Genomic DNA, 18,001 nt, shown 5'->3' with positions numbered 1-18,001 from the left:
GACATTAAAATTTTAAATCAAAGATATTGATCTTGTTTTATATAGTATAAAGAATTTTCTATCAAAATTTCACGTGATTTGAATATTTCTACACCGTTAAACTTTCAAACGGCTCACTACGTCCATTGAAATTTGTTGATTTTGAGCCCATTCGATCACTAGGCAAATGATATCGAAAAATAATAAAATTTATTTTCTAGGTACTTCAAATACTCTAGATCAAGTTTAACGGAGCCGATCGACGATTNTTCCGACTTGTCTCGATACCCACCAGACGTGCCAACAAGCCACAGATGCTGAAATTACATAGACCGCTAAACACTAGGGACACTACACTCTATATATATATATATATATATATATATATATATATATAGTCCGGCTGGGGTACTATCGATAGCACCAAGGATTTGGTGCTATCGAGTTTTCCATCGTTAGATTTCACCGTTAGATTTAACCCTAGGGAGCCCACATCATCCTAACCACCCATTTTTCAATCCAATGACTAAAAAATCAATAGCACCAATAACTTGGTGCTATTGATAGTATTCCAGCCTAGTTATATATATATATATATATAATTGATTTGGAAAAGTCAAACAATCCAACCAATTACTTTTACTTTTGCTTTTTGTACATAATTAACCAAGCGAACATCAGATCTTAATTTTAACTTTTTACCACAGCAAAGACCATAAAATTTGTATTTGTTAATTGTCTAACCACTTAAGAAACTGAAATTGTTCTCGAATTTCACGAATAGGATGCGAGTTTAATTGTAAGGACTCAGAACTGATAGAATCCAGTCAAAGGCATCTGACCGTTGAGCCTGGAATTTAAAAATTTGAATTTCCCGGGAGTCCTTTTTACCTAACCAAAGCAAGCTTTTCTCAACCACAAGCCTTGATCCTCCTAAAAATAGTAGCCAAGTGTTGGGGTCCCAATAAACCCCTTATTCCAATTGTTTTCCCCTTCTCTTCCCAAAATTAGATCTCATCTTTCCTCTTCCCACCAATTTTCTTCGGTTCTTTTACCAACTCTTTTGTTCCATTTCCAATTTCCATTACATTATCCTTTCTTCTTTCTATTTTTTTTGGTTCTTTTTGTATTGATTTCATATGTCCAGTTGTGTCGCGGTCAAATTATTCGCCGATTCAATGTCACCGTATGTTTGCATGTCGACCGAAGGATTATGCAGGAAATAATCCGCCGTATCGAATACGAACCTCGAACGCTTGCTTGCTTCCTTCTTCTCAATCTCTTGAGTTGAGGTCGAGTTTTATTGATGTTTCATTCAGTTTTATACGATAATCATACATTTTATTTCTCGGCTGAATCGCTAATCAACATAAAGAATTGTATGACAATTTTCTTATCCTTTCATGGAACATTCAAATGTACTCTTTTAAGAGTTCTCCAAGGCCCTTTGAAATTGAAGAGAAACTGCTCTTTTCACTCATTGAAGAGCACTGAATTATCACATGGTACAATTATTCACGACCATCTACAATTGCCTTGCTCTAATCTTTCGACTTTTAATCTCAGATAGCAAGAGGGAAAGCACAAAAGAGGCCATCGAAGTCTCATACCTTGTTTATCGATCTTCGCTCGTCTTTGCAATGGAGCAGTTCCGCCAGATAGGGGAACTTCTTGGAAGCCTCAATGCTCTCATGGTGTTCAAAGACAACATACAAATCAATCGCCGCCAATGCCTCCTTTTGGTCGAAGCTTTCACCCTCGCATTTGAAGGGATTGCAGAGGAGATGAAATGGAACCTCAAGTTCAATGAGAAGTCCAGCAAATGGCATTCCCTCGAGAGCCCCCTCAGAGAGCTACATAGGATCTTTAAGGAAGGCGAGCAATACGTAAGACAATGCATAGAGACCAAGGACTGGTGGGCTAAAGCTCTCTCCCTCAATCAAAGCACCGACTGCGTTGATTTCCACCTGCACAATTTGCTATGGTGCGTTCCGGTGGTGCTCGAGGCCATTGAGAATGTGAGCGAGATCTCGGGCTGCGACCAAGAAGCAATTCACAAGAAGCGGGTCATGTTGGCAAAGAAGTACGACAGAGATTGGTTGGATCCTCAGCTCTTCCAGCACAAGTTCGGAGAGCGATATTTAGTTTCCAAAGACATGCGCAGCAAGCTCGACAGTGTTTGGAAAGAAGACCAGTGGATTCTTTCGGAGATTGTAACTGCAAAGCCTGAGAATCAGCCTCTTGCCGAGGTTCTTTTAGCTCCAAAGGGGAAGGTACTACCTAGTTCAATTCTCGTCGGATCAAAGGATTACCAAGTGAGGAGACGATTAGGGAACGGCGGACACTATAAGGAGATCCAATGGATGGGGGAGAGCTTTGCTGTTAGACACTTATTCGCTGACATCGAACAGTTAAGACATGAGATATCTCTTCTGTCTTCGATAAGGCACCCTAATCTGATGCATATCATGCACACGTTCTTCGACGAAGAGAGAAAAGAGTGCTTTCTTGTTATGGAGCTCATGAACAAAGATCTTTCTAGCCATATCAAAGAGATATGCTCGGCTAAAAGACGCCTCCCCTTCCCGCTTCTCGTGGCAGTGGACATTATGCTGCAGATTGCGAGAGGAATGGAGTACCTCCACTCGAGAAAAATCTATCACGGAGATTTGAACCCTTCAAATGTTTTAGTGAAATCAAGAACCACTACTTCCGACGGGTACTTGCACGTCAAGATAACAGGTTTTGGGACTTCGGGTTCGAAGGATATAAGAGCACCAACAAATCACACAACTGCTGCTGCTGCTGCTGCTGCTGCTACTGCTGCTAGTACAAGTCCATGCATATGGTATGCACCTGAAGTTCTGACAGAGCAAGAACAATCCCCAGATAACGGTGCGGCAAAATACAGAGAGAAAGCAGACGTGTACAGCTTTGCGATGATTTGTTTCGAGCTTCTGACGGGAAAAGTGCCTTTCGAGGATGAACACCTTCAAGGGGATAAGACAAGCAGAAACATTAGAGCAGGGGTGAGGCCCTTATTCCCGTTTCCGTCTCCGAAGTACTTGACAAACCTAACGAAGAAGTGTTGGCAGGCAGATCCTTCTCAGCGCCCGAGCTTCTCCGCAATCTGCAGAGTCCTCCGTTACATGAAACGGTTCTTGATTCTGAACCCGGACCATAACCAGCTTGATTTACCGACCCCTACCGTGGACTACTTCGACCTCGAAACAAGTCTTTGTAAGAGGTTCGCAACGTGGGGGACGACAGATGCTTTGAAGGTGTCCGAGATCCCTTTTCAGCTGTTTGGTTATCGAGTGACTGAGAGAGAGAGGGCTAGTTTGAACCTCAAGGAGAAGAGTTCCGAATCGGGGAGTGAGGGGGCGTCGATATGCGGAGAGGAGAATGGATTCGGTCTGAATATCCACGAGGATCCTTTCCCTTCTCCCGTCGGTTCTGCGAGGGCGCCGCCCCTTCAGGTCAACTGCGAAACTACCAAGAAAGCAACTACAAAGAAGACTGATGCAAAAGCCAAAACTCCAAACGGTACGTAGATTTCGGCATCGTTCAATTCTCACAATTATAAAATTTATTTACTAGCAGCAATGAAGTTTACAAACTGTCATAAATGGCGAAAGCAGATAAATCTTCTTCTAGAATTGCTGCTAAGAACAGCATCTGCTGTTATAAGGCTCAGATAAAAAATTTGTAATAAGAAGATGCAATCCTTGCTTGAGCTATTTGGCATTGTGCAGGACATGCTCAGAAAGGAAGGGTGGTGAGACCACCGCAGCGAACGCTTTGCAGCCGCAGTTTGAGGATCAACTCCGAAAGCCGGATAAGGATGAGCCAGGCTATACGGAGGCTATCCGGTCATGCGTCGGATTCGGAGTTGGCATAGGGCTTCATGATTGCTGTTGTTTCAATGATGATCAGAGAAAGAGAGTCCATGTAAAAATTGCTTGAGCAATCAATAGAGTGATTGATGTTTTTACAACAAATTAAGCATGACGATCGAAGAACAAAACAAGTTTCGATGTCGGTGATGTATCGCTGGATCCACGGGAAGTCTTGAAGCAGGAAGTTTGATTTATGGCAGGCTGAGCATGCATATTCTTGAAATGCAGATTTGAAGTTCTATATATATATATATATATATAGNATATATATATGTATATGTATATAGGCTACTTCGTTCAAAACATAATTGTTTACCTTGTATCAAAATGAGCATCTAGATGTAAATTGACGCGCATTTTTAATAACCAAGTAATTGTTATCACCTAAATTTTTGATATTTTAGAAATATCGAAAAATCGTTATGTGTGAGAATAATCCACTTCCAGAGCGAAGAGCTCCACCATCCTTTGCACAGTGTGGATGACGAGTCGGATGGGCCAACAAACGTCCTGGCCTGAACTGGGCTAGTATACTTATTCTGGGCCGGCCCATGTTTTTAATTTAGATCGCTTATATGTGGGCTAGGCCCAACGAATCACGCTTGCATGTTATAGTGGGGGTTATATAAATGGGCTGTACGTGGCCCGGATCAGAATTAGGCCTGAACAAACCCAATAAATCAACAAGTGGTTCCAGAATCGCGGCACACACCCAACCCTTTGAGCGTTTAATATTGAGGGCCGTATAGAGTTGGGGCGCAAAACTATAAAGAGATAAGCTTCTCCATTTTTGTTAAAAAAATATATATATTTCTTAACTGACCACTTATTACGACATTCGTACAATATGATATTATTTATAGAAACCAATGAACTATATTTTCTCGCAGAAAAATGTGGAGTCTATGCTAACCTTTGGTGATAGAATTTGACAACAACTAGTGGCCTTTTGGATACAGTGGTTTTTTTGATGTTTTTTTTTTTTTTTTTTTTTTTGAGAAATAGATAGCAAGCTACCTGCTTCATTCATTAAGCAAAATGAATTTAGCATACATTTTGGAAGCAGCTAGGGCCTCCGAACCGAGGGAACAAGAGCAAGAAAGAAAGGAAAAAACTAAATGAAAAAACCAGGTCCGTGAGACCCAGTAAAAACGAGCAAACCAAAAACGACAAAGGGGGAACCGCGGGCAGAGCACCTAGCCCAGGGGATATTCAAAGTGCTTCGTTCCAGGCTTCGAGCAAAACGGCGACACGTTCGAGAGCCCTGGAAACGTTAAGGGCCACGTTGCGGAAGCAAAAGCCGTTGCGCTCCGTCCAGACGACCCACCAAATTGCCGCCAACTTGGTTAACAATTTTGATCTAGTAACGGCCTCGGGGATGTCCGAGATCAGTGTCCACAGGTGGCGAACGTCCCCCACTTCCGAAATCTCCTCCTCTAGAACTCCTGCTTTAAAACGAAGAAATTTGACAACGATACAGTCGTGGAATAGGTGGTCGACGGTTTCGGCTAGTAACCCACAAAACCTGCAGTGCTGATCCACGATGCACCCTCGGCGAAGCAATCTGTCTGCCGTAGGTAATCTCTTTCGTAATAGAATCCAAATGAAAACTTTGTGTTTAAGCGGGATTTTTAACCCCCATAGATAGTCGTACGAAGTATCAATCTGTCCTCCGTCGGTGATGAATTCATAAAGAGATTTGACGGTAAAAGTTTGGTTGGCGGTCCAACGCCACTTTAATTTGTCGTGTGAATCTGATGGGCTAAAGTGAGAGAGAAGGTTTTTGAGCAACGCTGTCTGTTGGCAGTTCTCACCATTGGTACGATCATGAAAGCCTCTGATTATGTAACGCCATCTCCATCCTCTTTCGTTCCAACATTGTGAGACCGTGACTTCCTGGTTTGTGATACTACTGAAGATTCGTGGAAATCGGGTACTGAGAGGGGTTTCATCGATCCAAATATCCAACCACCACCTGATGTTTTTCCCATCACCGAGAACATATGAAATACCGCATTTGAACACGTCTCGACAGCTCATCACACTTCTCCACCACTGAGAGTAAGGTCTGAAAGATCTGCCTTCACAAAGCGGCCTTCTTCTGGTGTAATATAATGCAGTGATCAATCTCCCCCATAACAGACCTTTCTCGTTGAAGAAACGCCACCACCATTTTACTAAAAATGCCTTATTCATCGCTTCCATATTTTTTATCCCAAGCCCTCCTTCTTTTTTGCTCCTACAAATCGTTTTCCAACCAACGAGGCAAGACCCTCCCGAAATTTTGGAACACCCTTTCCAAAAAAAGGCTCTTCTAAGCGCTTCAATTCGTTTCAGCACCCATTGCGGTACTTTGAAGATTGCGAAGTAAAATAACGGAAGATTTGAGAGAACCGAGTTGACCAAGATGAGTCTCCCCCCTTGAGAGAGGAGTTTTGCCTTCCAACCTTCGATGCGCATCTCGATGCGGTTGATGATCGGCATCCACTCTTCCTTACGAAGGGGGTTGATATGCATCGGAAGGCCTAAGTAGCGGAACGGTAGACTACCGACTCTGCACCCCAAAATATCCGCATATCGTTTCGCTCTGGTGGCGGTGATTCCCAAGTGGTAAAGTTCCGTCTTGTTCATATTTATCTTAAGACCCGATGCCCATTCAAACATCTTCCAGATGAAGAGTAGGTTGCGCATAGCAGACTTCTTGGGCTTTGCGAAGAATAATGTGTCGTCCGCATACTGCAGAAGTACTGTTTGACATTCGTCTGAGGGTCCTATTCCCTGAAGTAAACTATTAGCCCTTGCTGCTTTCGTGACCCTAGCCAGACAGTCAGCCACTAAAATGAATAAGTAGGGGGATAGTGGATCCCCCTGTCTCAGTCCCCTCCTTGTTTTCATCCATTTAGTCGGCGAGCCGTTTACTACGATGGCAACTTTAGCGTTGCAGATACATTGCTCAATCCAGTTCCACCATTTGTCACTGAACCCAAGCCATCGTAAAATACTTTGCAAGAACCTCCAGCTGACTTTGTCATAAGCTTTCTCAAAATCCACCTTAACACTGACGCACTCCTTATTAGTTTTTGCACACCAGTTTAGGAGTTCATTCGCAGTGACAAAAGAGTCAGCTAATAGTCGATTTTCCAGGAACGCCGATTGTGAAGGAGAGATGATAGAAGGTAAGACCCCCGCAAGTCTGTTCGCAAGAACTTTCGAGATAATCTTTTGGATTCCGTTCAGAAGGCAGATCGGTCTGAAATCGTTAACCCGGCATGCTCCTTCCTTTTTGGGAATTAGGCATACATACGTGTAGTCGACCGGTGCCGTAAAGAGATCCGTGCCATGAAGGTCTCTGAATATATCAAGAATGTTGTCCTTTACTGTCTCCCAGAAGTGTTGGAAGAAAATTAGCGGGAAGCCGTCGGGGCCAGGCGCCTTGTCACTCCCCAGTTGAAAGGTAGCCTTTTTAATTTCTTCCGTAGTGAAGGGGCTTGAGAGGGAGTCCGTGTCAAGTAAGACGTCCCCATGATACAGGTCGGCCCAATCGCCGAAAGACGATGGGTCATCTTCCACACTTCCGAAAAGACGTTTAAAGGCTTGAAAGAAACAGGATTTCTTAAGCTCTTCGTTACTGATTTGTCTTCCGTCCTCATCTTCAATACAGCGAATCTCATTACAACGCTTCCGCCCGTTTGCCACTGCATGAAAAAACTTTGTGTTGCTGTCTCCTTCCTTTAGCCAGTGCTGTTTAGCTCTCGTTCTCCATAGGATTTCTTCTTCCTTTAAAATAAGTTGGAGCTGCGCTTTAAGTTCAACTCGTTTCTCCTGTACTTCTTGGGTCAAAATGTTCCGTTCCTCCAAAAGATCAATGCTCCGAATTTCTTCCTGTAAAGATCTTATCGCGTTGGAAATGCTATGAAATTTCGTCTTGCACCATTCCTTCATCCTGTTTCTGCAATGTCTTAATTTTGCCGTCAGCGTAAGGATAGCAGATCTCTGACCAGATACTTCATTCCACCAGATCGGTACGTAATTTGTGAAGTCCGACCTAGTAAGCCATACTCTCTCAAACCGAAATCTCCTCTGAGTGCTCAAGTTTCCAGTGTCGAGTATTAAAGGGGTGTGATCTGAGGTAATTCTAGGTAGCGCAGAAATCCTCGTAAGCGGAAAAGCTTGATCCCAATCCGTCGAGACAAGAAATCTATCCAGTTTGGCCAAGGTCGGTGCACGTTGCATGTTCGACCAAGTAAAATTTTGGTTGGAAATAGGCAGATCGATGGCTTCGAGATTTGAAATGAGGTCAGAGAACATTGACATCGCTTTAGTGCTCCCCCGGTTCCCGGTGCGTTCAGCCTGATTTCTAGTAAAATTGAAATCCCCACAAATAACCCATTTATCATTGGAACAAACCGCTCCCATAGCAAGGAGCTCGGCACATAACTCTTCTTTTCCATCCCAAGATGGTGGTCCATAAACATTGGTAAGGTAAAAGCTCGTGTCACTGGCAATATGTTTCAGATTGATGGTGAGCGAGTGGTCGCGCACCAAAACCTCCGTACAAACGAAAAATTTGGAGTTCCAACAGGTGAATATACCGCCCGATGCACCCAGAGCGGGAATAAAGTGACATATGTCGAAACTCGAGCCACAACAAGACCTGAGAAAGGAACGAGACACCGAATCCACTTTCGATTCTTGGATACAGACCACCGAACAAAAGTGTTTAGAAATGATATTTCTAACACTACGACGCTTACAAGGGTCGTTCAGACCGCGAACATTCCAAGTAATAATATTAAACATAAGAAAAGCGAGATACTCCCAAAAGGCGGCCCAAACGTAGAGGAAAACCCACTACCGGTCAACCTCGCATCATAAACTTGTGGAGCTCGTCGGCTTCCATCATCGTAAGCTTGACTCCACAAAGCGCGCTTTTCTTCGCAACCTTTCTGGCGATCCGTGACCCTTCTGCGGGCTTCGGACCGGAAGTCTCCCCTTCCAGCAGGAAAGCCTTCCTCATTTTCGCCCGGTCAAGCGCCGAAACGTAGCCTGTCGACTTCAGCCTCGCACCAGCTCTGGTCAGCCCGCGTCGCGCGCGCAGGTGAGACCCCACCTCACTAGTCAACTCATCGGTCAGGGGTGCAATGTCCGACTTGGGGGCCAAAGAAGAAGAAATCCCCGATACAGTCCCCGCCGGCGAGCAGACGACCCTGTTGTCCGGCATGGAAAGAACCATCCCAACCTTGTTCCATGGGTCACGTCCACAGCAGGCAAATTTTTAAAGCTTTCCGAACTGTGGCCGGCAGTCCTGATCGCCACTACCTTCGGATCGAGCTCCCATCCGCTCGTCGACCCACCGTGATCGAGGCCGTTCAGGACGAGTTCCCCACCTGCACCTCCGACCGCCGGGCCCCGGAGTAAGGGGGGGCGAAGGGGGGTCGGGGAAACAGCAGAGTCGAGCAGGCTCTCCGAACTGTGGATGTTGATGGGCTCCGGTGCGCGTTCCGTCGGGCGTGCGCGTTCCGTCGGGCGAATAGCAGTGTCAAGGAAGCTTTCCGAACTGTGGACAGGGATGTGCTCCGGTGCGCGTTCCCGACTTGCCGACAACCCTCCGTTAACAGCCGACCCGCCGTACGCATCACCGTACAAGACAGGCTCCCCACCTGCACCTCCGACCGACGGGCCCAGGAGTAAGGGGGNACAGCAGAGTCGAGCAGGCTCTCCGAACTGTGGATGTTGATGGGCTCCGGTGCGCGTTCCGTCGGGCGTGCGCGTTCCGTCGGGCGAATAGCAGTGTCAAGGAAGCTTTCCGAACTGTGGACAGGGATGTGCTCCGGATCGAACTCCCGTCCACCTGCCAACCCTCCGTTAACAGCCGACCCGCCGTACGCATCACCGTACAAGACAGGCTCCCCACCTGCACCTCCGACCGACGGGCCCAGGAGTAAGGGGGGCAATGGGGGGTTTGGCGAAGACCAGTGTCAAGAAGGCCCAAACGCAGAGAAGCTTGTACCAGCGAGAAACGCCAAGGCCCCCTATCTCCTGTGACAAAGAAACCCGTAGGCCCCCACCTAAACTGCAAGAAGGCTTGAGCTCCAAGCGGGTCGAGTCGACTCCACCCCTCAGCGCCTGGCGAGGCCCGCAACCAGATTCCAGATCCAAGCCGAAGTCCACTCCCGAGCCCACTTCCAGCTCCAAGCCCATCTCCAAACTCGAGCTCCACTTCTTCCGGGGCCAAAAGAGCTCTCAGCTTGCCCCTACCGTCTAAAGAGTGAGAGGGCCGCGAAACAGTGCCGCACCCGAAATCCCCCGACCCGTACAAGCCGGCTCGGCCCCTTCCCTCAGAGACTTGCGTGGCCCGCGGGCTTAGTCCCCGCCCGAGGCCCTTACCACACCCAAAGCCATCAGATTCCAGGACCACGTGGGCCTTCTGCCTGCCCCTCCCCTCAATAGCGTGAGTAGCCTGCGACACAAGGCCGAGCCCGAGCCCGATGCGAAGGGGTTCATGGGCCCGTTGCGAACCAAGGCGGTCGCCCACCCCCTGCCCAGTTCTCGAGGTGGATGAGGAGATCTCACGAATCCAGCTGGCCCGCTTTTCCGAGAAGCAGTAATCAATGCATTGCTTCGTGTTTACACTTCCCCCAGGCTCTGAGCTCGAAGCCTTCACAAATGCTAATCCATTAGTCTCCGAAGAACCGCCGCCCGCCGCCACGTCAGGGATCATATTAAATGCCACGTCCACGTCAACGTCAGGCGAAATCAACTTCCCGACCGTTGGCCTTCTCGCTCCGACGATCGCCGGACCCTTCTTGTTCGTTTCCTCCTGGCCATGCCGACGGGAGTCGTCCGGCCTGGGAGCAGATTTCCGCATCAGCAAGTCATCCTGAACAAGAACATCTCTCCTCCTGTCCCGGATTTTCGACGAGTTCCAGGATGCGTCTGTGCTTGAAGAACCACCGGCCGACGATTGCCGCCCTCTTCCAGAACCGGCTGAACAGCGATGAGCTTCAGGACCTCTCTGAGAGGGGTCGTGACCGTCGGTCCGTTCATTAGGGGGATTGCCCTGGTCGACGACGTCGCGGCGTCCCCATCTCTCGAGCTGGATGAGCACCGAGAGCGAATGATCCCCCACCGTGATCTCCAAGTTTTTCGGGATGTCGGAGAGGAAGTTGACAGAGATGAGACATCGGTATCCCGTGAGATCCACCATGCGTGTCGAGAAGTCGTCCGCCCGTAGAAAGCGACCGAAACCGCCAACCAAAGCCGCCACCGTGCGAGAGGACCAACACTCATATGGTAGACATACGAGCCGGATCCAAACATTGTACGTGAGCGAGGCCCTTCGAAGCCCGTGATAAGGATTCCACGGGGAGCAATGAAGCCTCAGGTTGTCCAGCGAAAGAATCTCTCTTCTGATCAGTTGATCCGCCGGCACCCACTCCGGGAGAAAGATCAGAAAGTCGCGTTGACTGAACTTGGCGACATGAAAATCAGTCGGGAAGCCGCCAAAGCGACTCGCCAACCTGTTGGCAATCGTCTCTTGAGCGAAATGACCAAGGTTCTTGGGGGGGAGAACGTCCACCAGAATCGCGTTGCGACAGCGATTCTGCCTGGTGTAGAAGTCTTCTGTCAGTGGAACGAACGCACTGAGGTAGGACGGTCGGGCCCTCATCTCCCTGTAGACCGCCATAGGCAACCGGTCCATGCAGGATCTTGCGACGTGACCAGTCTTGAAGCACCGCACACACCGGAGTGGCTCACGACAACAAGCCGCCCGATGGTTAGTGCCCAGGCACCTGAAACACTTCCCCGAGAAGGAAAATTTGGGCGGGTTAATGAAGACTGGATTAAACTTGACGCCCTGACCACGACGAGTGTCTCTCAGAGGTGTATGCTTGGGTGAGAGAAGAGCTTCCTTATACGTCTTGCCAAAACCCACAGTGCAGGAAGGTATGGTCTTCCCAAAGTGAGTTAATGCAAGCCCCACTTCGTCAGCCCATGACACCTTCTTGGTAGCTGCCAAGCCTCCATCATGCCTATGTAAGCCAGGGTTGGTGCCCTCAATAACTCCTGGCTTCTTAACTAACGCCTTCAAAACCTTAGTCCTCTCCTGTGACCGATCCGACTCCGCTGTAGCTGAAGGGATAGCCGGCGACGACGAAGAGGCAAGTGTCCCGCTCGAAACCGTCACCTTATGCCATTGAGTAGCAACTCGAGCTTTGCCTTTTTCCTCTTCCTTACCATCGGTTTGATCTATAACTCGAGCTTTGCCTTTTTCCTTTTTCCATTCCCCACCAACTTCCTCATCAGCTCTCTCTTTTCCTTTAACAGAGAAGGACTTGGTGGAGAGATTGCGGCTCTTGCCGAGGCCTTTGTCCGTTAGGGGCCCCGCCACCGCGTCGTCCCATTGTTTCTTCGGCACCATACCGTTTCCTAATAGTAGATTATAATGTTAATCAAGGGCTCTGTGGTTTTTTTGATGTTGTAGATCACATCTGGTTAGATTATATTTCGATATTATAGATCTTTTTGATATTGTAGATCACTATCTATAATGTGAAGATCCTTTTGATATTATAGATCGCTATCACTATCTCATTAGCAGTTTGTTTGTTTAATCGGATAGAGCTTGATCAGAAAATAATTACTCCATTTTAAAACACTTACGGAAAATATTGTAATAAATTAGAATAAGAGAGCCAGAGTTTTATGGTCTAATGGTTCAAAACTAGTAAAAGCAATTTAGCCAAAGACCATTCCAAAGTAGAGCATCTCCCAAGCTTGGTTTCTTTGAAACTTCCATCGGGATAACCTACGAAAGCATGACCCCCAAAAGCTTTTTTTGAGAAAAAGGTAGCAAGCTACCTGCTTCATTCATTAAGTAAAATGAACTGAGCGTATATGATGAAAGCAGTTAAGGCCTCCAAAGAAAGGCGAGGAAAGAGATCGAAAAAGGTGCAAAAAGATTACAAAAGCAAGAGTGGTGTGGGGAAGATGGAAGTGTAAGTTGGAGAGCTAGCAAATTATTATCGCAGCACGTTCCAGTCGACGTCGCTCGTCAGAAGGTTGACCTGTTCAAGTGCCCGGCTGGCATTGGCCGGTATTGCCCGGAATACAGAGTTGTTTTTGTTCGTCCAAACTACCCACCAGATCGCTGTTAGCAAGATAAGTCTTTTCGATCGCGTAGAATCTGCAGAAATGCTGGTGGTAGTTGTCCAAAGCCTGCAGATGTCACTGGGGGTTTCGTCGTTTGTGTGCCAATCTCCAACACTGACCATTTACAGATATATATCTACACCTTTTCAAAAACAAAAAAAACAAAAAACAAAGAACAAGAAAGAAAAAAGGCACCATTTGTAGAAAATAAAAACAAAAAAGATGTTGATGAGGTTTCAGAGCATCTGATGCAACAAATCTCTCTCTCAGCCTTAAAGAGGGGGAATAGTGGTCTAAGCGTTTTAGCTTTTAACAAAGCCGATTAAAGGGAAAGGTGACAAAGAATGCTTTAGTCGTGTGGCTCCTCATCCCCTTTAGCCCTTTTTTATCTCTTTAGGACCATTATATTTATGCCTTGTTTTTCGTGCATGCTCATTTTCTCCCCTCTTCATGTGATGAAATTTCCCATGCAGATCCCATTCAATTGCCTCAGCTTTTTCTTTAAGCAGAAGCAGAAGCTGCAGCACTGAGTTGGAAAAGAAGAAGGGCTCAGAAGCCCCTGAAGATGATCAGTGAATGCTGAATCGTGGGTGCATGCATGTACAAATAAATGTGAATACATAGTAGGCTTTTTTTTAACTAAAAAAATGTGCACATATTGTAGCTAGCTTATAACTAAATGTACGTAACAAATAAATGCGCCTAAAAGTGTAAGGTCTAAATTTGATTTTAAGATTTCACTACAAAGATAATTTTTGTGTTGTATTCAATATAAGGCTGCTTCTAATAATGTTACTCAATCAACCCTATTGGTATACGTACTGATCATGTATATTATATTGTAATTTACGAATTTTTTCACTTTCTATAATGTTTTTTTTTTTTTTTTGTACGAAGGCACAACTCAACTACTTATTTTTTTCAATCCCTACAATCTAAGCAATGAATCTATTATTTTAGATAAAAGCTGTTAAAAAGATACGGTTGGAAGTGACAACACAAATATTCAGTTTGTTTTAACAAAAAAAAAATAAATACATACAAACCAAGTTAAAAATAACTTCATATGAGTTTTCAGCGAGGCTGTACTAACGACGATTTATTTTACATTTTTTCACTTTTTAGCCAATGTCTCTTAATAAAGAAGTTAAATTTTATCTAAAATAATAAATTTGTTAATAGTAATGTAGAGGTTGACAAAAAAAAATAGTTAACGAATATCTATGAGAAAAAAATATAAGATAGAAAAATAAAAGTAAATCTAAAATACATTAAAATTGATAAAATGTAATAACACAATAATTTATTTGAAAAAATAGTACAATATAATAAATAAAAATAACACTAAAGTATAGTGTAGTAAAATGTAATTAAGTCATTAAAATATTCAAATAGTAACCGACTGTCTTTAGAGCAAGTGGCAAAGGATTTGGTGGTTGGTATCCGAGGTCCAAAGTTCGAATCCTAGTTGATTCACATTTTCAGTTAAATTTATTTCTAAATAAAATAAACAAAACGGGTAGCGTGTTATCTATCTCTCAACAAAAATTATTCAAATAGTATTGTACAATGCTGTTAAGGGATCGAACCCAACCAATATTCTTTGCATGTCCCTCGACTACACATGTTAATTAGGCCCTACTAGTCGCCACATGCATGGCGACATAGGACTGAATCAAAAGAAAGGAACGAAATTGATTGAACTGAATCAAAAGAGATTGTGCCGCATAAAAAAAAAAAGAAAAAAAAAAGAAAAGAGAGGTTAAACCAAACTCAGTCTTTACCGTGTGAAACAACTTATAATAATCTCGCAAGTTACGGACCGTCCCTAAAACAAGTGGCAAAAGACTTGGTGGTTGGTATCTGAGACCCAAGTTCGAATCCTAATTGATTCACATTTTCAGCTAAATTTATTTATAAATAAAATAAATGAAGCGAATAGCGTGCTATCTACCTCTCGAAAAAAACAAAAAAAAAAATCTCAGCAAGTTCAAAATGGTTCGATGAGTGATCAATCCACATTGCCTGTCACAAATCCAAACAAGCATAGTGAACCTACCCTAGACCTCCCTGCGGATGTGTACTGGCCACTGCTGCATGGCTGCATGCATGCACGATCTGATCGTACTGATACAGCCAGAGATCACGTGGACCAACATTTCATACATGATACATACATACATACACACACACACACACACACACACACACACACACACACACACAGAGCATGCATATGCATATATGTATATTTACCAACCAACCTGATCTCGCCACGTGCACGTACTGACATACGCCGAGCCAAACAGAAGCAAGGTCGCGTCGTCTTCTACTTGCTGCATGCCCTTCCAGATTCTTCGGGGAGTGCAAGACAGCGGTAGCAGGTGGAAAATATTAAGAATGTGCCAGATCATAAAATCTCTCATATTATTAATTTACTTGATTGGCACAAATTTTATTTTTTTCACATACGAATGAACTAGCAACTGCTAAAATTGGCTTGGTACGTATTTAATATGTTTCATACTAGATATTAGATATTCAATTAGAATGGTACAAGTTATAAGCCTGATTGAGAGTGTATGCATATGGATAATTTACGGGCTTATTAGCAAAAAGCTCCTCTTTAGTAAATTATTATTATTGTCTTACTCCAAATTTCTTAAATTCAGTAGTGGAAATTTTAAAATTAGATTATCACTCGCCAAATCCGATGTAAAATATTTAGAAGACCTATACTTGAATTTTAAAAATCTATTTCTCAGTTATCTAGTGTCGGAAAGATCAAATGTACATGAGATATTATAATTAGTCATTTTACATTGAGTAAGTTGTAAAATCTATGAATTTTAGTATGCGTCCATCGAGATACATTAAAGCTTCTATTTATTTATTTTTCTGGGAACACCCGGTTCACGCAAGTCCGTACCACTCAATGCAACGGTTGTATAGCACCGATGTGACCCTGATACGTGGACCCCACAAAGAATAGACCCCTCACGTGTCGTATCCTTATAAGTTACATATCCGCGTTACACCGGACAGGAAAGCTCCGGAGCGGTGATTGGTGGGTGAGTGGCGGGTCCCACTTACGTTGGAGGTGGGGCCCAGTTTTTCCCGCCGAATCATCGTAAGTGAGATTACGATCGCGAAAACCCCTCGCGTCGGATTCTTTTTTTCTCTTTTGTTTTTTTTGGGAAAATTTAAATACCCTCCGGATTTCGCACTTTCTCACTTTAGTACCCTACAGTTTAAAGTTTATGGTACCTTATAGTTTCGCACTTTCTCACTTTAGTATTCCGTAGTTTAAAATGTATCAAGTTAGTACATTATGATTTTATTTTTATATCAAATTAGTACCATATTGTTTCAATTTTCTCTTTTTATTATCTATTTCGGGATATATAATTTAACGAAATATTAAACCACAGGATACTAAAGTGAGAAAGTGCGAAACCATAAGGTATTAACTTGATACACTTTAAACTATAAGTTACTAAAGTGAAAATGTGCGAAACCTCATGGCGGGTATTTGAAGTTTTTTCTTTTTTTTTTGTTTTTTAACTTTCCTTCTCTGTGCGCTTTCGATGGTCCGCGCGCCGAACAGCCAAAACCGTACTTTAACGTATACGCGATAAAAGAAAAGCGACAAAAACCAACACAAACAAAAAAAAAAGAAAACGAGGAGAGCAGCAAAAAATCGCCGATTCGTTCTATGTTTTTTTGGGCGAATTGCATTTTGAGCCCGGACTTTTTTTACGGTTTCAATTTGGTCCCCTAATTGCGCAGTTAAGTCACATCATTTTCTTTCATTTGAGTTACTGAAATATAGTGAAATAAAAAAAATGAGATGCGTGACGAGCTAAAAGTTTTAATTACAAAGTCAACCACAATCTGCTGAAAAGGTCTGTAGTTTACTGTATTAACTCATTTTTTTAGGTTTGTTGTCTCTTACTAATTTCTCCTTCAATGTGATGTCAAATTTGGCAAGAGAGGCACGAGTTACAAGCTTGGTCAATCTATAATCTAGTCAATTTAAATAAAAATTAGCAATATGATTTTCTTTTATTGTAGGGGTACATATTTTGGTACTAGTTGACCAAAATAAGATAACAAAATTAGGAAAAAGAAATAAACTTTCTTGGACAAGTAAGTTTAAAAATTAATTTTTCTAATGCTTGCAGAATTATTCAACAGAATAATGTCTTAATCTTTAATATTAATTTAAGTATAATTCATAACATGAGTCAGGAGCACCTCTACCCCTTAATACTATCTCAAATTTTCTCAAAATAATTTGTGCATAAAATTATTAGTACTAATTTTGACGGCTAAGTTACTTTTAAGCAACTTATCTATTCTGAAATGGCTCATACGCCATGTAAATAAAAAAAAAAAAAATCGGATAAAATTTTTTCCTACATACTCTAAATAAGATTGTTTGGAGATTATCCGGTTGGGTGTCACATGACGAGTGATCCGGTAAATTATTAATTTTGAGATTAAAATGCCTAGAGTTTGAATAAACATCAGTTTTTTCTAGAAGAAAAGGATGAGCGTCACTTGCTCAATGGTGCACATCCGGATAATTCCTAAATGGAAGAATGTTCATAAAATTTTGGGGAAACTTTAAATACCCTTATGTGGTTTCGCACTTTCTTACGTTAGTACCATGTGGTTTAAAGTGAATTAAGTTAGTATCCTGTGGTTTTGCATTTTCTAATTTTAGTACCCTGTGGTTTCTAGTGTATCAAGTTAGTATCTTGTGGTTTTATTTTTGTATCAAGTTAATATCATGTGGTTTCAATTTTTTCTTTTTATTATCCATTTCGGGATATATAATTTAACGAAATATTAAACCACAAAATACTAAAATGAGAAAGTGCAAAACCACATAGTACTAACTTAATATACTTGAAATCACAGGATACTAAAGTGAAAAAGTGCGAAACCATAGGGTACTAATTTGA

General features: G+C 43.4%; 1 protein-coding gene across 1 annotated transcript; it reads left to right on the top strand.

Moving 5' to 3' along the window:
* On the top strand, positions 695-4,101 carry LOC109709946. Its single transcript, XM_020232334.1, has 3 exons — positions 695-1,271; positions 1,546-3,525; positions 3,735-4,101. Exons 2-3 carry the CDS (start codon positions 1,620-1,622, stop codon positions 3,878-3,880), a joined length of 2,052 nt encoding a protein of 683 aa, XP_020087923.1. The 5' UTR covers positions 695-1,271; positions 1,546-1,619; the 3' UTR covers positions 3,881-4,101.

This window comes from Ananas comosus, linkage group 5 (assembly GCF_001540865.1).
Source record: "Ananas comosus cultivar F153 linkage group 5, ASM154086v1, whole genome shotgun sequence".
NCBI lineage: Eukaryota > Viridiplantae > Streptophyta > Magnoliopsida > Poales > Bromeliaceae > Ananas > Ananas comosus.
The sequence above is the reverse complement of the archived record's forward strand: the minus strand, read 5'-3'. Positions and strand labels throughout refer to the sequence as shown.

Excerpts from the sequence above, each read along its gene's own strand:
- LOC109709946 (XM_020232334.1), top strand. The coding sequence starts at position 1,620 with ATGGAGCAGTTCCGCCAGATAGGGGAACTTCTTGGAAGCCTCAATGCT. Across the intron at positions 3,526-3,734 it reads AAAAGCCAAAACTCCAAACG|GACATGCTCAGAAAGGAAGG; the intron begins GTACGTAGATTT and ends GGCATTGTGCAG.